General features: G+C 46.8%; 3 protein-coding genes and 1 non-coding gene across 6 annotated transcripts; 3 read left to right on the top strand and 1 right to left on the bottom strand.

Annotated features, from left to right (window-relative positions):
* The first annotated feature begins 566 nt into the window (after nucleotides 1-566).
* Nucleotides 567-10,585, top strand: dkc1 (dyskeratosis congenita 1, dyskerin). The gene is made up of 18 exons (XM_049741040.2): nucleotides 567-946; nucleotides 1,031-1,073; nucleotides 1,425-1,570; nucleotides 2,684-2,830; nucleotides 4,398-4,441; nucleotides 4,694-4,780; nucleotides 5,090-5,181; nucleotides 5,859-6,043; nucleotides 7,648-7,712; nucleotides 7,988-8,114; nucleotides 8,187-8,317; nucleotides 8,651-8,794; nucleotides 8,860-8,980; nucleotides 9,191-9,309; nucleotides 9,387-9,490; nucleotides 9,953-9,986; nucleotides 10,066-10,212; nucleotides 10,357-10,585. The coding sequence occupies exons 3-18, from the start codon at nucleotides 1,552-1,554 to the stop codon at nucleotides 10,411-10,413; spliced, it is 1,623 nt and encodes a 540-aa protein (XP_049596997.1). The 5' UTR covers nucleotides 567-946; nucleotides 1,031-1,073; nucleotides 1,425-1,551; the 3' UTR covers nucleotides 10,414-10,585.
* On the top strand, nucleotides 9,016-9,092 carry LOC125981585 (small nucleolar RNA SNORD83). The gene has a single exon (XR_007486073.1). It is a non-coding gene; the product is annotated as a small nucleolar RNA SNORD83 (small nucleolar RNA).
* A 1,709-nt stretch (nucleotides 10,586-12,294) lies between the features above and the next one.
* Nucleotides 12,295-16,794, top strand: cinp (cyclin dependent kinase 2 interacting protein). 2 transcript variants are annotated; one of them, XM_049741050.2, is made up of 5 exons: nucleotides 12,295-12,447; nucleotides 12,754-12,916; nucleotides 14,268-14,358; nucleotides 14,426-14,555; nucleotides 14,848-16,794. In XM_049741050.2, the coding sequence occupies exons 2-5, from the start codon at nucleotides 12,843-12,845 to the stop codon at nucleotides 15,054-15,056; spliced, it is 504 nt and encodes a 167-aa protein (XP_049597007.1). In that variant the 5' UTR covers nucleotides 12,295-12,447; nucleotides 12,754-12,842; the 3' UTR covers nucleotides 15,057-16,794. The 2 variants fall into 2 exon arrangements, with proteins under 2 accessions (XP_049597007.1, XP_049597006.1); XM_049741049.1 differs by having other exon boundaries at nucleotides 12,328-12,466.
* Nucleotides 15,124-21,673, bottom strand: LOC125981167 (protein split ends). 2 transcript variants are annotated; one of them, XM_049741032.2, is made up of 10 exons: nucleotides 20,488-21,673; nucleotides 19,156-20,124; nucleotides 18,867-18,986; nucleotides 18,667-18,798; nucleotides 18,489-18,581; nucleotides 17,984-18,130; nucleotides 17,228-17,332; nucleotides 17,070-17,151; nucleotides 16,901-16,988; nucleotides 15,124-16,235 (listed from the first exon to the last, which is right to left on the bottom strand). In XM_049741032.2, exons 1-10 carry the CDS (start codon nucleotides 21,397-21,399, stop codon nucleotides 15,896-15,898), a joined length of 2,988 nt encoding a protein of 995 aa, XP_049596989.1. In that variant the 5' UTR covers nucleotides 21,400-21,673; the 3' UTR covers nucleotides 15,124-15,895. The 2 variants fall into 2 exon arrangements, with proteins under 2 accessions (XP_049596989.1, XP_049596990.1); XM_049741033.2 differs by having other exon boundaries at nucleotides 18,667-18,786.
* Between the last annotated feature and the right edge of the window lie 121 nt (nucleotides 21,674-21,794).

Raw genomic sequence — 21,794 nt, 5'->3', positions numbered from 1 at the left:
CACACGCACACACAGAGACACACACTTTTGCGGCATCTGCTTTATCCTTTTCAAACGTCCGAAGTCCATCAGAGCCTTCCAAGTAATGTGAATGCAAAATAAAGTGGGCGTTGACGCCTTTTGGAGGTGAGCAAGGGAGTGAAAATCCTGAGTCATGTTGTGTCTGACCTAGTTCTCACTCTCATGCTATTAATGCATAATCCATGGCGCCCCCTAGAGGCGCATAGGAAGCCTAACGACTTAGGGGTGTTTGGCAATGGAAAGGATCTCGTGTACGAGTTGTACAGAGCGAGTGTGATCATGTCATTAAAAAAGAAAACTGAAACAGCATTTCTTGCATCTTGTGGGTGCATGGCACCTTCTGCTGTTGCCATGATGACAGAAGGAACAATGGAGCCTTTCACAGGCAGATGGCGCATAAAAAACAAAAGTTCCTGATGAACATTTCTGACTCTTAACAGGCTTCAAGATCTTCACTGATTTCTGGTACGTATTTCGTTTTGAGTGCAATTCCAGACTTCACCACTAGCAGCTGCGCCGTAAACGTGGACGGTGACATTGTGGCGTTCAGGTCATGTGTTACCTACGTTCTGATGGTGTCATTTGCTTACGTCGTTTGGTTACGCCACTTTCTTTGCTCGTTTTTGTCTCGTTTGCATGATGTGTACGTCGCTCATATGTTTATGTGACTCATTGACGTCGTGGCTGCATGCATTCTGTACATCCCGAATGATGCTAATGTATTAGCATGTTCATGTTAGCCATTATCAAAGAGCAAGTTGCTAGTTTGCTGTCATTTTCTGGGAGCTGTGTCCTTGTTTCTTCCATTCTTCCGTCTCAGTGACCTTGACCTCTGTGAAACCCAGCAGCATTTGGGAGGAGCCCTGAGGGGGACTTCCCCGCCCCCAAATCTCAAATCCTGTTCTGACTTTGATGTGCTGAGCAGGTATTCCACGAACCCAGCTTCAAAAGCATTCATTCTTTGCACCGACAAAGGTTGATTGATGTTTTGAACCCACCTCTGCTTCAGCCAATCGACATTCAGATGCGTCTACGCCTGCTGGCTGCTGAAGGTAAGCAGTCCACTTGTGGTCTGATGTGTCCTTTTAAGGCAGGAGGAGGTTCAGGCCAGTTTGTGTTCTCATGTGGCCGTTTAACCAAGCTCACTTGTCTGAATGTTTCCCAAAGGATTGGCCGGTGTAAAGGCTCAGCATTGAGCTAGATTCTGAATTGGCGACAATCTGCCTCCAAGTGTCCAATTGATGAAACGGACCTGCAAATTGACATTGATGAGTGATTTTTAAATTCATTAGTTTTGTAGCTTGCTTCCAACCCTGCTGCCCTCCCCTCCCTGGGACAAAATCTCATTATTGAACCTTCTGTCAGATTCAGAATTCTCTGCCTCCTGTCCTCTCTCCCAAAAGCTTTGGGGGCGAAGAAGCGTGTCGGGAGTTCTGATAAGTTCCCGGTGGGCCGCCGCACTCTCCTCTTTTGCGCCGCTACTGTACCGACGCCTCTCTAAGAGAAAGGCCACAATCTCTGTTCATCGGAATGGCCGGAATGGGACCAGGTATTCTATTGTTTTCTTGGCCTGCCCCCCACCTCCCCGCATGCCATCCACCAAAACCACCTCCAATTCATGCGCCCTGCCATGTGAAAACTAAACATCAACATTAAGTGAGGCCATTTGCGAGTTTTAACTGGGGCTTTACAAGCTCCTCCTCAGAACGTTTGATGTTTTGTTTTCCATTTGCTTGAAAAGGTAACATCGTTGCGCAATACTGCGATCTGGAGGCTCGGTTCCAAGATGGCAGCCGGCGCTGAGTCATCACATTTTAGGCTGCACGCGTGTTCAGTAGCGCCATCACGTTGAGGACGCAGCTCGTAGTGATGTCTGTCAAAACACAGCCCGCGCCTCCCCGCCCACGGGCCGCACGACCACACGGCCTGCCGTCTGCTATGATGCATTGTGACAGGCTGACGGCTGACGCCTAAGTGAGCTTTTAGCTCGCATGCACACATGCAATCACTTCGACATGTAGTATGTGTGTGTGTGTGTGTGTTACACTTAAAATTTTAGTCCCATGGTGGGCCGATTCTTGCTACATGTCAAAATATTTGCAGTACTTGTCACTCAGTGAGTAGGCAGTACAGTTGTGCGTCACTGTAACTTTAAATCGCTATTATAAATTGGAGAAACAGCGCACCGATGCCTGGTAAAACCGCTCTTGCGTGAGCAGTCAAGAGTGTCAGTCGCGTTTTCGTTTGTGATATCGCGAATGTTCGAATAAAGGTGTGTCGTACCTGTGTTTTAAAATTTTGCCACTCGTGGCTTTGCTAAGGTTCTAAAAAAAAAACCAAAAACTATATAAAACACAATCAATGCAATTTAGATGTCTTACACGCACATTGTATAACACACATATTTGTAACACTTTCAAGATTTTTGAATGGATAAAAATGACCAAAATTTCTGATTTGTTCATTTCGATATTTGAACTTTCTGAACAAAATGCAACAATATAATTGTACACGTTCTTTAACAACAAAAAAAGTGATTCGAATATTGATTTTTTTTTCCATCAAACATACTATTGTATTTTGTGTTGCACAGTATGTAATTCTCAAATTATTTCCAAATTGTTATTTTCTCCTGTGTGTTAATTGTAAATTGTTTTTGAAGACTTGTGCTGCTGTAGTGCAGTACGTCCAAAGGTGGCAGCAGAGGTTCTCCGTGAAGAAGCTACTCGCACGACAACGACGAGGAAGCGGAAGAAGCAGCGGCCTGAAGCGCCTGACCAGTCAGTCACCAAGATGGCGGACACGGATGGTGAGTGAAGGCAACACGCTCCTGCAAATGCTTTAATTAATCGCGAGATAGTTGAAATCCGACATAATGCTGCTGTTTTGCAGAAAATTCACCTTTGTGTGGAAACAAAAAAACTTGCTGTGACGTATCAGGTGGCGATTAAGCGGTCTGAATTACCCTCGTAAATCATTCAAAATGACTTTTGTCCCCTTTCTGCTAAATACAGTCAAAAATGTAATCGTAACCATTTGAATATTGTTGAAGTCAAGTGTTGTGGGAGCCACCAACGCTGCTTTGGCCAAGCCACGTGTTTACCGTAAAAACCTCGTGAATCGTTTCCCCCCACATGATTAACCCTCGGTCGTCGTCTTCGATTACAACCTAACGTTGTTATTAGTCATCTTATTAGTTTTGGAGCGACGAGCCCTAATGGGATGTTCTTTTTCCCCCCGACTGGCCCTCCTTTCTTCGTCAGCAATGCGTTAGCCTCCTCAAGCTAGCTGGCACGTGTTGCACGACATAACACGTGGGCCGTCCGCTCGACAAACTCGTAAATGTTGGTCAGAAAACACTTGTAGGACAAAGTTAATGTTAAATCATCAGTCATATGACTGTCGTAATGCAGGCGTTATTGGTGTAGATTTCGATTTCAGTGGCGTATCTGCGTTTCCCTCACAGAGTTGTGATTTTTCCATTGCTGAGGCTTTAACATGCTCAAATCTTGCAAGTGCAATCCTTAAAAGTTGTTCGTCTTCGGGGCCGAAGTATAGCGGTTAATAATAGATATAATACCGACACAACAGGACTGGGTCAGCTACTTTGTTTTCTCACTCAACTCGCATTCTGTCCTTTTTTTCCCCTTCTTCTTTTTCCGCCCTCACAAAAAGAGCGTACCAGAGAAATTCACAAAAAAACGTAAACCGGATAAACGTAAATGTACACATTATTACAGTATACAGGGGTCCTCGATTTACGACGCTAATCCGGTTCTGCGCGGCGACTTAAACCCAGTTTTAGTGCAAGTCGGAACTGTAATAAAATGAAACAGTACAATAATAGTACTAATTTCACTTCCATGGTGATGGCCTTTTCTTTGATACACTGCGACCAGAGGAGTCTGCCTTACGCTTGAGAGCCATAATGAAATAATGTAAGGCAAAAAGTTCTCAAATTACAACACGCAAGAACGACGCAGTAGTCCAAAATGCCGTATACCATTTGCGTGGGTAACGCCGTCTTCCTCAGTCCACAGCCTCTCCCGCGGTGTATTTTCGCTGCGTGAACTAATTAGTTCCCCCGCGCGATACGAATCTTACGACGCAAAACCGCTTAGGTTGGAAAAAAAAAAGGCTTTGAATATAAGAGCCGTGTCATGAACATGAAACAACGTAACTTGAATAACGATTCTTACAAAGACTATATAATCCCTAAATTAAATGTTATACAAGATGATCTGCTTGATGAAATCCAACGTTAAGACACTCCATCATGACAAGGCAGAGAAACTACACTACCAAACTTAAAAGCTTTTGATTGAGTTTGAATGGCCTCGTCGGGTTTTCATGATGTGCTTTGTTTGCCGCTGCAGTAAAGAAGAAGAAGAAGCCCAAGAAAACGGCCGAAGATGTTGGGGTGAGTGTAAAAGTCGACGTCTTTTGTATTTTTGGCCTTTGGACAATTTACAACAAAGGGCCCGCTAAATTTGTGTTGTACAAACCCAGAATTAATCTTTTTGTTGTTGTTAGACCTCCAAAGTTGTTCTGCTTAGTCATTACATATTTTGTTTAATTAATTGAATTTTACTGTGTCAAATATCAGACTTGGAACGTGTCTCCTATGAACGTTCTGGCCCTGATCATAACGAACCAAAAAACCTCTTAATAGGAAATCCAGCAGCAAGGGGACTTCCTCATCCAGCCGGAAAGCAAAGTGCCCACACTGGACACGTCGCAGTGGCCCCTTCTCCTCAAGGTAAGCACCTGCAGGCTCGTCTTCTTCCTCCGTTACTCCCGGTGCGACGTGATGAATCTGTTTATCCATTCGCCGAGCGGTGGCCTGGCCCAGCCCATTGCCCCGTCCCCAGTTGTGGCAGGGCAGTGTCATCGTTTTTCTTGACGCGCTCCAGCGTTCTGCTAGAGCCGCGGACAGAGCGGCGTGGCGTTGAGGGCTGGGCGGGCGGCCTGCAAGATGAAATCTGATCTGATCTGATCGCGCCACTTGCACTTGATGGATTCACACTGCGTGCGTCCCGTACCTAACAGTGGTGTCTGTTTCTCACAGAACTTTGACAAGCTGAATGTGCGCACAGCCCACTACACACCACTTCCCAATGGGAGCAACCCCCTCAAGAGGAACATCCAGGACTACATCAAGTACGATGGCGTGAGCACCCCGTCCCCTGCAACGGCTCTCCTCGCCCACTTTTTAGCGCCATTTTCACTTCCTGGTGTGCAACTTTTTGCACCACGGACTGGATTACTGCTAGACAATATTTTCACGGACTGGTGTTGGATGACGTCGCGATTTTTGCGAAGAAAACGTCTAAAAAACAGTTCTAGAAAATCAAATGTCGAAAGCATGAATAAATCAAATGATCGCCGACTGCACATTGTTTATAGAAATTTTCTTTGCAAAAATCGTCCGTGTTTGGGCCACAATCCCATTTCTGCAAAACAGACTAATCACGATCCTGAACGTCATTGTTCTGTCTTTCCAGCCAATCATATAGCTGAACGACAACGGAAGTGCGTTACCACATAAACACCACCATCCCAACACACCCTTCAACCCTTAGTTCCATGGGGGAATTCTGTATGCGAACACCACAGTATAACATTAATAATCGGGAATCCACTGTGTATTCCGATACAACGTTACTTCCGGCATCTTTATAACAGCCTAATCCAACAACATAACATGAGTTATGTTATGTACACATCACCGTGATGTAGAATGTTTTAAGTTATTTCTTTCTTGTGCGGGCCGGAGGTTGGGGGCCACTGGACTAGAGCATTTAAGATAATGAGTGACTTTGCCCCTTCCCCTGCAGGTCGGGCTTCATTAACCTGGACAAGCCGGCCAACCCTTCGTCTCACGAGGTGGTGGCATGGATCCGGCGGATCCTGCGCGTGGAAAAGACGGGCCACAGCGGCACCCTCGACCCCAAAGTCACCGGCTGCCTCATTGTGTGCGTAGACCGAGCCACGCGTTTGGTCAAATCCCAGCAGAGTGCCGGTATGCTGCCGCTGCTTTTTATATATATATAAAGTGTGTGTGTGTACGTACGTGTGTGTACGTACATACACATATACATACACATATATACGTATATATATACGTATATATATATATATATATATATATATATATATATATATATATATATATATATATATATATATATATATATACGTGTATATATATATATATATACACACACACACTATGTGTATATATGTGTATGTACAGGTGTATGTACATGTGTATGTGTATGCGTGTATGTATGTGTGAGTGTATGTATGTGTATGTACGTGTATGTATGTATATATGTGTATGTGTATATATGTGTATGTACATGTGTATGTATGTGTGTATGTGTATGCATGTGTATGTATGTATGTGTACGTGTGTATATACGTGTATGTACATATGTGTATGTATGTGTGTATGTATGTATGTATGTGTACGTGTGTATATGTACGTGTGTGTGTGTGTACGTGTATGTATATATGTGTATATGTATATATGTGCGTGTATGTATGTATGTGTGTGTATATATATGTATGTGTGTGTACATATATGTATGTGTGTATATATGTGTATGTGTGTATATGTATATATATGTACACTACCGTTCAAAGGTTTGGGGTCACCCAAACAATTTTGTGTTTTCCATGAAAAGTCACACTTATTCACCACCAAACATTGTGAAATGAATAGACATTGACAAGGTTAGAAATAATGATTTGTATTTGAAATAAGATTTTTTTTACATCAAACTTTGCTTTCGTCAAAGAATCCTCCATTTGCAGCAATTACGGCATTGCACACCTTTGGCATTCTAGCTGTTAATTTGTTGAGGTAATCTGGAGAAATTGCACCCCACGCTTCCAGAAGCAGCTCCCACAAGTTGGATTGGTTGGATGGGCACTTCTTGCGTACCATACCGTCAAGCTGCTCCCACAACAGCTCAACGGGGTTCAGGTCTGGAGCGTCACATTTGTGGGGTCAATTAAACGCTCAAAATGGCCAGAAAAAGAGAACTTTGGTGTATGTATATATGTATATATATATGTGTGTGTGTGTGTGTGTGTATATATATATACTTACATACACATATATATCTCCTATATATATGTGTGCGTGTGTGTATATATGTATGTATACACACAACAGTGATCCTTGCTACTTCGCATTTCGTTTATCGCGGCTTCACTACATTGCGAATTTTTTCCAAATTAAAAAAATATTTAAGGCAAAATAAAACTGCTAAATTGAAGAAATGTGTCTAACCTTTAAGACAATGTAGTATTGCTCCAAATGTTCGTTTACATTCCTTTAGAAGTCCGTTTTCGCGTGTTAGCACGATCGCGAATTAGCATCTTTCCGCTAACTCTTAGCCTGCCCGGTACTTCTTGTTAGTGACCGTACTCCGTGGATTTCACTTATCGCGGGTGGTTTTGGGAACCAATTATCCGCGATAAACGAGGGATTACTGTATATAAATTTATTGGCGGGAAGCAAGTGGAAGGGCGACTCTTGTGGGTCGGTCCTCGCCTGCCTGTCTCTATTAAGAAAAGGCGGCCACGCCCACTCACCCGCTCTGCTGTGTGTTGCAGGCAAAGAGTATGTGGGGATTGTTCGGCTGCACAATGCCATCGAAAGTGAGCACACGCTGGCCAGAGTAAGTCGTGCTTTGCCACTCGACCGGGGCACACATGACCAGGCCCTGGCCGCTAGCAAATAGTCACTTCGTTTTAGTCTGGTGTGATTTCAAATCAGATTTCTGACTTTTTATTTTCCTAAAATCATTGCTTGTGGAAAAGGTGAATTGCAAAATTATCCCTTGCATTGCGTTGAGAAGTCACTCCAGGGTTGGACCAAGTGGCTAATTGTCGATGTCATAAAGTTTCTCTGCCTTTGGGGCTAGTCGTATGACCCGCCGCTGGCTGTTTCCAGGCCTTAGAGACGCTGACGGGGGCGCTTTTCCAGCGGCCGCCGCTCATTGCCGCTGTCAAACGCCAGCTGCGAGTGCGGACCATCTATGAGAGTAAACTGGTGGAGTACGACGCCGATAGGAGGCTCGGTAAGTGGCGGACGGGATGGAGTGCGTCGCCCGCTTGATGCCCGCTTGACACCGGCGGCAACAATTTTTAAGGAATCTTCTGGGTGAGCTGTGAAGCAGGCACGTACATCAGGACGCTGTGTGTCCACCTGGGCCTGCTGCTGGGAGTCGGCGGCCAGATGCAAGAGCTCCGCAGGGTCCGCTCCGGAGTCATGGGAGAGAGGGTGGGTGCCGCCATAAACCCAAAGGCGTCAGGAACCACGTTTGTCAGAATCGTCGCAACTGGCTAAGCTGTGATCGGGCCGAGCTGAAAACAAAAAGATGGGCTCGTCCGAAAAGGGGCATCAACATCTTGCTTGAAGTGTGCGCGTTGCCCCAAAGTGTTGAGTTGCGGCCGACTGGCCATGTCGCACCGCTAATGAAACTTTGGCAAAGCAAAAGTGCAGCTGAGATTTTCTTATGTCTCAACTGCCAACACAGGCGCATCCGTTCATTTTCTTCTCATGTTGTTTCTTGACCATGAAGTACTGATGCCCCGCCCTCCCCCCCCTGCTCAGGACAACCTGGTGACCATGCACGATATCCTGGACGCCCAGTGGCAGTTTGACCACAATAAAGACGAAGCGTACCTGCGGCGCGTCATCTTCCCTCTGGAGAAACTTCTGGTGTCGCACAAACGCTTGGTGATGAAGGACAGCGCGGTAAGTCTCCTCACGTGTCCCGGGCCGGCCGACTGCCCGCATCTGACGTGAGCACCGCTCTCCAGGTCAACGCCATCTGCTACGGTGCCAAGATCATGTTGCCGGGTGTGCTGCGCTACGAGGATGGCATTGAGGTCAACCAGGACATCGTGGTCATCACCACCAAGGGAGAGGCTATCTGCACGGGTACGCAAGTGTGTTCATGCGTACATGTGTGCGTGGCCACATGATGACTCGTGTAGATCCAGGAGCCCTCGGGCTGTGCTGACCTCCCATCTACCACCCTTGTCTGATGGCTCAAATTGGCTCCTCAAAAAAATTAAAAATCTCCTTTCATGCCCAAATGATATTTAATATCAAATCTTTGATGATCGTCATCTGCCTTTGTTGCGCTAGCTGTGGCCCTGATGACGACGGCGGTCATTTCCACCTGCGACCACGGCGTGGTGGCCAAAATCAAGCGAGTCATCATGGAACGAGACACTTACCCGCGCAAGTGGGGACTCGGCCCCAAGGTAACCCGCTGATGATGCGATGATGTGATTCACTTTCGGGATCCAACACTTGACTTGTGCTGGTTTTGCTCCACCAGGCGAGTCAGAAGAAGATGATGATCCAGAAAGGTCTTCTGGACAAGCACGGAAAGCCCAACGGAAGCACGCCCGACGCCTGGAAGACGGACTACGTGGACTACGGGTGAAGAGCACGCTTTTTTCTTTGTTTTTTAGTTTTACTCAATTTAACTGAAGACCAAAGTCAAGCTTGGTTCTCTCGTGGGTTGCGTGACAGTAGAAGGTTATCTCCAGGGAGTCGCACTGCTCGAGCGTCTCTTTCCGGGTGGCTTCTTTGCCTGCCAAACAGTCTGCGTGCTGTTCTGAGTATACCTCGGCTGACAACTGAGATTTTTTAACAAGAAATTAAGCTTTGAGAAATCATTGTAAAGAAATTAATTTTGTATTTACAAAGGCAAATGGTGTCAAAGGTTCCTAGTTATTGTGAAATTGAAAATGCAGTGGAAATTAAATTAGGCACTCCTCTTTTTTTTTTTTTTTTTTTTTTTTTAAAGCAGACTTTCGCATCTTGTTATATTTTCAAGAAAATATTTGGACCAGAGATGTTCCGCATCTTTAACCTTTGTCTGTTTTTACCCTACTGTAGCGTCACCGCCAAGGAGTCGGACGTGTCAAGCAAGGTAAAATCCTCTACTTGTCCATCAGCTTCCCGACCTGCTGGAGGCGCTCCCCTCGCTCACCTTCTTTTCCTCTGCACAGAGGAAGAGGGAGGGAACTGACAGCGAAGCGGAAGCCGCGCCAGTCAATGAGGAGACGCCCAAAGAGAAGAAGAAAAGAGAGAAGCGTGCCACAATGGAGGCCACTGCAGCGCATAACGAAACGGTGGATATTGAGCCCAAAATTGAGGTTAGTTCACCACTAGGTTTGTGTTGTTGGAACAGCGTGTGAATTTTGGTGTGGCGTGGCTCATTTCTATCTATAATGCACTTTGCATCAAATAATGACTGTTTGTCTTAAGGTTTATAAAACTTTTTTTTTCTGTGTTTGCAGCTTGAAAGTGGCAAGAAAAAGAAAAAGAAGAAAGTCAGAGAGGAAGCTTCTGAGTGATGGTTGTGACCATTGCGAGACTCCGTTTTTTTTTCCATACACACCCTTTTAACTTGTAAATAATGTCTTTGATAAGTGCACACGTTTGTGACATTTTAGATTAATCTAAAATGAAAGGTTGATGCCATGTATCAAATGTTGCCATGAATAAAAACAATTTTTTTTGCCTTCATTGACTTTGATGAATTCAAAGCACCAGAACTGACAAAAACTTGGTTTTCCAAGTAGCAACTGGTTCTCCGAACAATCCCGCTTAAGTCATGTGTTTTTCGACCTCTCAGAATGTGGTAAATGCCATCTCATCCACCTGAAACGTAGTATACGCATCTCCCCTCTGAGGGGCGCTGTAAATACTCAAAAAATATTGTTCATGTGATACCTACCTCCTGGTCCTACGGAGGAGGATTAGGGCCAGTGAAGAAAAAAAAAAAGGTGCTTATGAGAATAAAGTCAGACTTTCTGACTTTAAAGTTAGAATTCGGAATCTGTTGAAAATGTAGACAGAAGTGAAAAACGGAATTTTGGAGAATTTGGTTGAATTTCAAATTTGAAAGTTTGGAATATTTGGTAAGTGAGAAGTTGTGGAAAAGGTAGACCAACAATGAACAGTTGAAGGTTGGAATGGGTTGAATCAGTTGAAAAATGTAGAAATTAGAGAAAAACGGAATTTTGGAGAATTTGGTGGAATTTTGGAGGATTTGGTTGAATTTCAAATCTGAAAATGTGGAATTTATGGTAAGTGGGAATTTGGGGAATAGGTAGGAAAAAGATGAAGAGTTGAAAGTTGGAATGGGTTGAATCGGTTGAACAATGTATAAATTAGAGTAGAAAAACAAAATGTTGGAGAATTTGGTTGAATTTCAAATTTGGAATATTTGGTAAGTGGGAAGTTGTGGAATAGGTAGGCAAAAGATGAAGAGTTGAAAGTTGGAATGGGTTAAATCGGTAAAACAATGTAGAAGTTAGAGTAGAAAAACGAAATTTTGCAGAATTTAATTGAATTTCAAATTTGAAAGTTTGGAATTTTTGTTAAGTGGGAAGTTGTGGAATAGGTAGAAAAAAAGATGAACAGTTGAAAGTTGGAATGGGTTGAATCGGTTGAAAAATGTAGAAATTAGAGTAGAAAAACGAAATTTGGTAGAATTTGGTTGAATTTCAAATTTGGAATTTTTGGGAAGTTGTGGAATAGGTAGGCAAAAGATGAAGAGTTTAAAGTTGGAATGAGTTGATTTGGTTGAACAATGTAGAAATTAGAGAAGAAAAATAATAAAGGACAGCAATAACAATAGTGTGAAGGTCTTCATCTTCACACTAATAATAAAGGACAGGAATAACAATAGTGTGAATGTCTTCACCTTCACACTAATAATAATAATAATAATAATAATAATGAAGGACAGGAATAACAATAGTGTGAAGGTCTTCACCTTCACACTAATAATAAAGGACAGCAATAACAATAGTGTGAAGGTCTTCACCTTCACACTAATAATAAAGGACAGGAATAACAATAGTGTGAATGTCTTCACCTTCACACTAATAATAATAATAATAATAATAATAATAATAATAATAATAATAATAATAATAATAATGAAGGACAGGAATAACAATAGTGTGAAGGTCTTCACCTTCACACTAATAATAATAATAAAGGACAGGAATAACAATAGTGTGAAGGCCATCGCCTTCACACTATAATAATAAAGTGAATGGTGTAGAATAACACATGAGTGAAGGCCATCGCCTTCACACAATAATAATAAAGTGAATGGTGTAGAATAACATATGTGTGAAGGCCATCGCCTTCACACAATAATAAAGGACAGGAATAAGAATAGTGTGAAGGTCTTCACCTTCGCCTTCACACAACTTGTCTTGCAAACCAACAGCGCTGAAATAACCTAGTATACCCACAACGCCAGCAGAAGGCGGTAACGGGCCATTGGACAGTCATTACACCGCTGAAAAAGAAGAATCCAGGAAGTCATCGTTCGGCGTCTCGAGTATTTTCAAACACATGGAAGGCCGCAAGTAAGACCGCAAATGTCACGTATGTGCACAAACGTATGTTTTAGTCGAGTTGTTTTGCAGTATGATACCTGTTTGTAGTAGTAGTAGTTTCTATTGTTTCTAATGTTTCTATTCCTCCATTTATAATTTCCTTTGAAGATATAAACAAAATAATTGCTTCTGAAGTTTAATGCCTTCTTTTAAGCGACGACTAATTTGAAGCAGTGTTCAAAGTGATCCCCACAGAGTTAGATGTGTGGAATGGCTGCTGCAATATAATGGCACACGTGTGAGTGAAGCAACAAGGTTTGTCTGTACCCGAACAAGGCGACGTTACCAACGTGAAGAGGAAGTGCTCGGCGGTCTCAGGGAGTGGACGCAAACTGAAGGACAACGCAGCCGACTGGCACAACTTGATGCTCCGCTGGGAGAAGCTCAACGATGAAGGTTTCACCATCGCAGCAAACATCGTCAACGCCAGGAGTAGCAGGTGAGCTCAATCCCGTGCCTAATTCGATCTAAATGTAGCTCCGTAACTCATGTCAACAAGGTTCTAAGGCACTGGATTCTGGCAAAGCACTACTAAATAGGTCTAAATAGAGCTCATTAACCTAGTTCCCCAGCACAGAGCTGCTATCAGATTGCTGCAAAGCACTACATTAATCCAAATGAAGCTCCTAAACGCCAGTCAACATAGTCTAGTAGAGGGGTCACCAACACGTTGCCCGCGAGCACCAGGTCCCCCGTGAGGACCGCATGAGTCACCCGCAGGACTGTTCTAAAATTAGCTCAAATAGCGGCACTTGTCAGAGAGCTGCATCTACTATTTATTTTACAGTCAGACCTCGGTTTTCGAACGTCCTGGTTCTCGAACAAATCAGACTTCGAACAAAATATTTGAGATTTTTTGCTTCGGTTGTAAAACCAAATTTGGAGGTCGAACCTCGCGAGATGACCCGGGAGGACCCGAGAAACCCCGACTGCGCGGCCCGGATGCCGACTGACTCCGTTATTGTATTTTCGTTACTTTGAGGATTGTATTAACCCCTAATCATACCTCCCGCATGCCAACTGACTCCATTCGTTATTACGTTCTCGTTACTCTGAGGATTGCATCAACTCTAATCAGGCCTCCAAAGGAAGCAAGTGCGAGCAGTATAGCCATCCTTAAACACAAAGACGCTCCTAAAGCAATGCGACACCGAGCGCCCGGCCGGCGCGCTGCAGTTGCGCGATCGGACAAAATTAAGCTCCCTGCGCACTGATGTCCACTTAAATTTTGGAAGGTACATCAGGACTTTAAAAATATTTTCTAAATTTTAGCGACGGCTCTGTCACAATAATGCGACCAGCACGGTGCAGTTGCGCGGTCGGCGACGCGCTACTGTAGCGCGTTCTGCGGTGCGCTGCAGTTGCGCGGTCGGACAAATATGCGCAGATGAAAAAATGCTTATAAAAGGCGGGGGTTTGTCTTGAAACGGATTAAAATTGTTTCCATTATTTGTAATGGGAAAAATAGAGTCGGAATTCGACCGATTTGCTTCTCGAACCGCTTTCTGGAACGGATTGAGGGCAAAAAAAACAAGGTTTGACTGTATTTTTGCTATTCTTGTTAAAATCACACTTACATGTGAACTGGAAAGGACAATAATAACACGGTGAAAGCCAAATTGAGTAGATTTGCTATTTCAGAAGTCTGTGTCCAACTGGTAGCCCTTTGCCTTAATCAGTACCCAGGAAGTAGCTCTCGGTTTAAAAAAAGGTTGGTGACCCCTGGTCTAGTAGTATACTAACCGGCTTGCCTGCTAATATTAGCGCCTCTCTTCATTTCCATGGAGCAGCGAGGCAGCTGGAACTTCAGGGAATCTTGTGGTCGGGAATTTGGCGCTTCGGAAGGAATGTGACAAACTGGAGGATGTCGTCAACAAAATGGTGACCAAAATATTGGAATTCAGTGGAACACAAGCATGTTTTGGTCTAACGCGTGACTTCCTTTCAGGCGGCCATTGTCACCAAGATGGAGCGGCTGATGACATCCCAGCGAGGCCTGGTGGACCTGGAGGAATTTCAGTTCGGGACCCAAGGAAGGAAAGTTCCGCTCTTCCACAGCTGGAATGCCAAAGAATTTGGTGAGGTTTCACTGGCTCCTTTCACAAACAATTCACCTGGATCCATATGTTGTATAGTGTTGTAACGAGCGCCTTCTGCGCAGCTAATCTGCTGAATCAGATGTGTGGAAGGGAAAATGGAAATGTGGAAACAGTGTCAGAGGCAACAATGAGTCTTGCAGAGTGAAAAGCGCCACCCAATGTTTCAAATGATTTTCATGGGAAGGCTGTGTCAAAATTGCCATGTAAATGTGGGAGGGGCTTCTAGAAAAGCCATGACGGTCATTTAACTCCCCCCCCCTCCCCCGTCCAGTGTCCTCGTGCAGCATCCTTCTGCAGTCGTTCACGTCAGAGCTGCGACTCAAGCGCGTCCTCCTCCAGGAAGTGGCTCACAACATGAACTCGGACCTCAGCCTGGTGTACATTTCGTGCTGGCTCCATCAGCCGCTGGTGCCAGCGCATGGCCGCCTAGCGCTGGAGGCGGTCCTGCTGGAGACGGGCCAGCGACACCTTCCCGGTTGACAATGGCTTTTATTGTGAAAACAGGAAACAAGACCAACGAGCGCTATCCAAACAGTCGTAAAAATAGTGCAGCTTTTGTTTCTCACATTTATCTACATATTGACAAGGCAAATATGAAAAAAAAGTTTTTACAACAAGCTCATAAAAATCAATTCTTCTCAATCAATTGCTTTGTGGTCGGGCTCGGAGGGCTACGACGCAAAGGAGAACATGAGAAATAAATAGGAACTAACGGGAGAGTTCCACAAGGTTGAGTTACAAAGTCGGCGTTTGGCTGTTTCGCCTGCTTTGTTTCAGACTCTTCGAGAACAAAACAAACTGAACGGCCAATCATAGATTTGGCCACAGAACCTTCCGGAACCAAGTTTGTGATTTGCTGTTTTGCTGCCTCGCTCCAGAAAGCTCCACAAAAAAAGTTCACGATTAGCTCCCATTCTGAAGATTCTGCGACAAACTCCACAGTTGGCCATTCGGCTTGTTTTGTTCCAGAGGTTTCACGAACAAAATTCAAGAGTGAGACAAAGCCGGCGAGATGGCCAATCACAAGCTTTGTTCCAGGAACATTTGAAACAAAATCTGCCTTTGGCCAATCTGCCTTGCTTCCTTCCACACCTGCAGATTTTGTTCAGGAAGGTTCCAAGACAAAGTCCACGATTTGCAAATCAGCTGCTTGCTTTCTTCCGAGATAGTCCGTAAATGTCTGTCCGACTTGTTACCGGAGCCTTCCGGAATAAAGCACGCCAGATGGCCGATGGCAGAATTCATAGCAAAGTCTGCAGTTGGGCACCGAGCCACTTTGTGTACCAGGAGGTTCCAAAACAAAGGCCACCTTTGGCCCTTCAGCTTGCTTTGCTGGGGTCGCCCGATTCGATACCCAGCAGGGCCTGCACCGCCTCCAGGGGGACCCCCTCAGGAGTCTGGATGTGCATGGTGGTTCCATCCGGCCCGTTGACAATGACGATACCGTCCGCATCGCTCAGGCCATCCGTCTCGATGTAGATCTCCTGGCCCTCCTGCACCAGACATGTCTCCGGAAGCTTTTCGGGTTCCTGGGCCGGTACTACCGGAGCCGGGCTTTCTGTCGCTGGCGGGGGCACTGGAGCCTCTGTTGCCTGCCGCTCAGCGGTAGTCACCTCCATGGGTGTGGCAGCTGCAGGAGCCTGGGTGGGACCGGCGGAGCTGAAGAAGGAAATAAGATGAGTGCTGAGGTACAAGCTGAATTCATTCCATCACCGCCAACTCAAATTGCTTTCATCTCAAATCAACTTTCCTCCTTAAAAAGAATGCAAATGATCTTAAATCGATCAAGCCCCCCGAACAACACCAAAAATGTTTTGGAATGTGTCTTGTAATTCTAATAAGAAAAAGGACAGTATTGTAAAAACTTTACACAATACCATTCTTTACTTTAGGGTCAAACTGCTTAATCTGAATATATTAGTTGTATTAAACATAACTTAAAACCGCTTTTTAAATTATTGGCTTATCAGAATTTTATTCCAACAAAATGGGCATCTGATTGATGGCTGCTGATGTTGTGAAGTTTGCCACTGCCCTCTCATGCATCCACACCGCAACATGGAGATTTCTATGTCAAGTATCCAAATTTGTGCTGCATTTGTGATGCTAAACATGAAAATTTGCTTTTTGGCCAATTCGCTTGATGTCAAGTGTGCCTTCATCATTTCCCTTTTGGACTTTAACACAACGTTTTCATTAAAGACAACTCTTGAAGTTGTGTGTGTGTGTGGGTGTCTGCTTGAATGTTGTACACAGGCACGTTCGTAACAGGCATTTTGACATGTGTCATGTTTGGGAGTTGTTGCTGTGGGAGCTTCACTCACGGTTTGGCTTCGGTGGGAAGCAATGGCGTTGCCGACGTTGGTGTCACGGGGGCCAGCGAGGTGGCCACGGGGGCGGCGGAGCTCGCAGCTTGTGTGATGGGTCAGAGGTCAATATTTTAACTTGGCAACAATCCGCCAGTCACCCCCCCCCCCCCTTTTATAGGCTTACCTGCTCTCTCGATGCCGTTGTGCTGCAGAGGAACGCTGTTCTCCATCTTGAAGCGCTTGGACGGTGGCAGCATCTTGGAGTTCTGGGGAAGCACAGGCGAAGTTTCGGAGCTGGATGGGCTCAAGCGGGGATGGGCCGAGCAGCACACTGGAGCTTACCTCCATGTAGCGGCTACTTTTGTTGCTCACCCCGGACGCTGAAGCTGTGCCGGGGAGAACTTTCATCCGATTGACCTCGTCAAGGATGCCCAGAGAGCGCGCCACCTAATGGTGCAGATGGGCCGTATCAGAAATCAAAGAGCAGGCAACCACTTTCTCGCTGTGGGCGCAACTACTAAATGTTGCGTAGCCAGAGTAAAGCCTAAAATAGCCACGTCCATTCAATTAGACAGATTTCCCGTATTTTTGGGGCCGTGCTTTCTTGAGACGCTTTAGCCAGACCGGTTTCCTCGTGCCACACAGGCTTATCACAGTTCATGCTACGAGGTCAAAGTGGCCACCAGACTCGCCAACAGCTTCTTTCTCCAGGCTGTTAGGACCCTGAACTCGCTACCCCCTTCTGTGTAGCGTGCGGCACTGTTGCGCTATTTTTCTAGAATGTCTGCTGTACGCTCACTTGCTCCTTTTTGCTCCTCTTATTTATTTATTTGTTGTGTTATTTATTCATTATTTATTCAGCACGCTGTTGTTTACTTGTTTTACTTGATTGTCTATTGTGGGCCATGTCTTGTCACCGTGGGATAGGGGGGAACGAAATTTCGGTTTCTTTATGTGTCTTTGGCATGTGGAGAAATTGACAATAAAGCTGACTTTGACTTTGAACACCCTTACACTGTCTTCCATGACTTAGTTTTAGCATGTACCAAATTGCATGTTGCTGCATGAGACTTTTTCAGGTCCTCCACAAGTTCTCACCTCGATGTTCCTGACCTCCAGCGGCGCGGCACCTCCTTGCGGAGCGGCGATGTAATCCTGTGCGGCCTGCCTCACTTGCGCCTGCAGTGACTCAAACTCGTGGTAAACATCTGGAAAGTGAGTACGAGGTGGACCCGTCCGTTCCACCTGCAATACGCAGAGATGCCATTTTTGCCGTGAACGTGCCAAACAACCTTTACTTTGAGGCCTAACCCTTGACTCGGTCTTCACATTTACTGCATGACTAGACAGAGTGCCGACTCTCTAGGTCGCTCGCGGTGTGTTTCTTAGTTAAACATCTGCAAATGATTCATTTTACCATCGCCACATTTTGTTTGTTCTGCTGCTAAGAACTCCAGGATGGAAGCCGTTATCAAACTTTTGTTGATGAAAGGAAGTGAGTCTTGCTTGTTGTCTTTTATTGTCAAGGCCAGCAAGCCAGGTTCTGCGCCGGTCCCACTTGGGGGTGAAGACTCTAAGTGGAGTGTTCGTTTTGTGTTCCTACCTTGGCCAGCAGCATCTCCCACACGCTCAAGACTTTGGTGAGACGGGGAAGAACAATGTCCATCAGCTCCTCGTCCTCGCACTGATCCACCAGCTGCAGACAGACAAAGCGGCCGTCACGGAAACGCACGGAAGACGCTTCCAAAGCGTGCGACCGAGCGAGCGACAATGGCGCCAACCTCCTGCAGTCGCTCCCGTCTCCTCTCAGCTTGCAGCTCAGCGCTCACCGTGCCGCCGACCTGCTTGGGGGGCCGTCCGGGGCGTCCTCGCCGGCCCATGAGACTGAGCCCGCCCGACACCTGAACGAATTTCTGTCCACGTCGATTTGTAAGCCACCTGCTTTTTATTGAAATACCTTTACCTTTCATAGGACTCCTACCTTGGGTGGCACCCCCAGGGAACGGCCCCGTCCACGCCCCCTCCCTCGTCCGCGGGGCCTGCCCGGACCACGGTGGTGGACGCCCCTAAATCCTCCGGCAGAGGCCGCCGGACCCGGCTCCTGAGGCAACGAGACAGTTGGCTTATTAGCCAGCGGAGGTAACCGAACCATCGGCGAGATGATTAGCATGTCATGTTCATAAGCAGTCAGCTATGCACACAAGAGTACAAGGAGTTGAATAGCTTGTCGCACTCATAAAAACAAAACTCTGAGTTAATGAGCACCATACTTTGTCGGTTGCCGTGACAGCGGATTTCTCCTCAGTCTCCTCTTCCGTGGCGGCATCCGGCATTGTCGCAGCTGTCAGTTCCGTGGGGACCAGCCGCACTTGCCCATCATCAGGATCGGTTTGCGGCGGTACGTCACCGGCCAGCTCGGGTTCTCCGTGGCTGGGGTTGAGCTTGTAGTGGCGGTTGAGTCCTCCCAGTCCGATGTAGGCCTTGTCACAGGTCTGGCAAGGGTGGGCCCTAGACTTGTGGCTGTAGGTCAGCGAGGTGTCGGCGTCTCGGGTGCCGTCCTTTCGTTCCTCATCCTCCGTGCTCATGTCCGAGTAGTCGTCTGAGTCGGACTGGTGGCTCTCGGCCAGGTCCTCTGTCTTTATGAACTTATAGTCTTTGGCTTTATACTTAGGCGGTCTTGAGACCCGGCCCGATCTGGTCTGCACCTTGACTGCCTTCTTATCTTTCTTCTTCTGCTTCCTCACCTTTTCTTTGTCTCGATCCTTGACTGTAGTGGAGGCGACCGGGGCTGGTGGGCCTGCTCCAGGGGGGCTGGCCTGCACTGGCAGGGCAGCAGTCTGTTTGACCGGAGACTTACTGGGGGATGATGCAGTGCCGTTGGCGGGGGGTTTCAGCAGAGACACGTTGGCCAGTTTAACAATGGGGGTGGCGGCGGGCGGCGTCTTGGCGGCGGACGCGGGGGCTGGCAACTTATGGACCACTGGGAGCAAAGATCCCACCACGGGGGCAGGACTCTGGAGAAGCAACTGGATGGGGGCGTCGCCCAAGTTCTGCTGCAAGAACAACTGCTGGCCCTGCTGAGCCACCATCGGCTGGATGTGGATGATCTGAGTGGTGCCATTGGTCGACAGGGTCACCTGCGGTTGATTGAGAGACTGACTGTTGTGCTGCTGGGATGCAGGGCGTGGCTTCACTTCCTGTTTGGGAGGAGCCTGAATCTGGATCCTGACTGGTTCCGGCTGCGGGCATGAGAGGAACATTAACATCGCATGCCATCGTAGGCGGTCAACTGAGTGCAATTGTGTGAAAAGATGACACGTTTCCTGGAGAGAAGTTTGAACGGCTCGAAAAGAGCCACTGATGCTCAACTCGAGTCATGTGGAGAGTCAGCATCACTCTCAAGGTGTCTCTTAGTTGCATATGACATATTTTTTTTCCAAAAAAGCACATTTCCTCTGCTTTTGGGGCAGAAACTGGAATTTTCTGATGATCAAAGTGTAGAGAAAGCCAGAAACAAACTAGGAACAAAGTGTTGAAAATATGGAGTGACCTATACTTTGTGTTGGTAGGTTTAGTCATGTTGTTATGTATTGTGTGTTTACCTTGGATTGAGTCAAGTGGACAGTGCTTGCGCTGCTTCCGCCACCCTGCAACGCAGCCTGCTGGGCAACGGTCTTAAGATGCTGGGAGGCATTCTGGACCTGGACTACTTGTTTTACCACCTGCTGCGGGCTCTGCGCCTGGACTACTTGTTTTACCGCCTGCTGCAGAGGCTGGACCTGGACGAGCTGCTTCACCGCCTGCTGCACTACTTGCTGTGGTGTGTGGACCTGGACTACTTGTTTGACCGCCTGCTGTGGGGTCTGGACCTGGACTATTTTCTGGACAGGCTGCTGTGGGATCTGGACCTGTTGCTGGGTCTTGCCGCTCACCTGGCTAATGACCTGCTGCAGCTGGCTGGGATTGAGAGCCACGCTGTGGACGGGGCTACTCTTTACAACCTGGCTCTGCTGGAGCAGCTGGACGGCCTCGCTGTCGGACACTTGAACCACCTGCTGCTTGCTGAGCTGCTCCAGCAGAGCCTGTTGCTCCTCAGCGGTCAGCCCGGAGCCCTCCATGAGGCTGCCGTCCGGCTGCACGTAGATGATTGTGGTGTTGCTCATGTCTGCGGCCAAGCTGGACAATTCTGCGCCCACCAGGATGCTTTGTTCTCCCTGTAAAAAGTCCACCAACTGAGACTCCCCGACCGCGGGGGCAGCAGCGGAGACTCCCTCGGGCAGTTCCACGGGATGGTCGCTCTGCTCGCCGGAGACCGCAGGGGATCTTTCCTCGCGCTCTTCGACCGTCGCCGCGGGGGTACTCTCGGTCGGATCGGTGCTCGGGGCGACGGTTTCCGGCAGGGCAGAATTCTCGGGCTGTGTGGAGTCCGCGGCGTGGGTCTGAGCTGGGGAGCAAGGAGGTTCGGCGGCTGTTATTGTTCTCCCGGACCCGCTCTCATCCTCGTTGTCCGCCATTTTGGCTGCACGGCTGCTGCTAGCTAAACCGCTAACAGGAACCCAGTTTGCGCCTTAAAGTAAATGCGATCGTAACGCTCCACGACTAAGTCAATCAACGCGCGCAGAGAATATGTGCGTGTTTGGAAGTCAAATGCCTTACTGATACGAAGCACAACATGAACCCTAAATGAGGAAAAAACAGGGAGCAGATGACCGAACCTTAGAGGAGTTTTGAGCTAGCCTAGCTTAGCCTTCGCCTAGCCGCTTCAGGCGAAAAGCGAAATGTCCGGACTGGATTCTGGAGCGAACTTCCACTCTGTATTACAATACACCCCCCTTTCATTGCTGTTTATGTGTTTTTACTTTTACCAATTATAAAGAAATGACAAAAAATAGCATATGTCAACCCATTG

The sequence above is a fragment of the Syngnathus scovelli genome, chromosome 14 (assembly GCF_024217435.2).
Source record: "Syngnathus scovelli strain Florida chromosome 14, RoL_Ssco_1.2, whole genome shotgun sequence".
NCBI lineage: Eukaryota > Metazoa > Chordata > Actinopteri > Syngnathiformes > Syngnathidae > Syngnathus > Syngnathus scovelli.
This window is presented reverse-complemented; position numbering and strand designations above follow the sequence as displayed.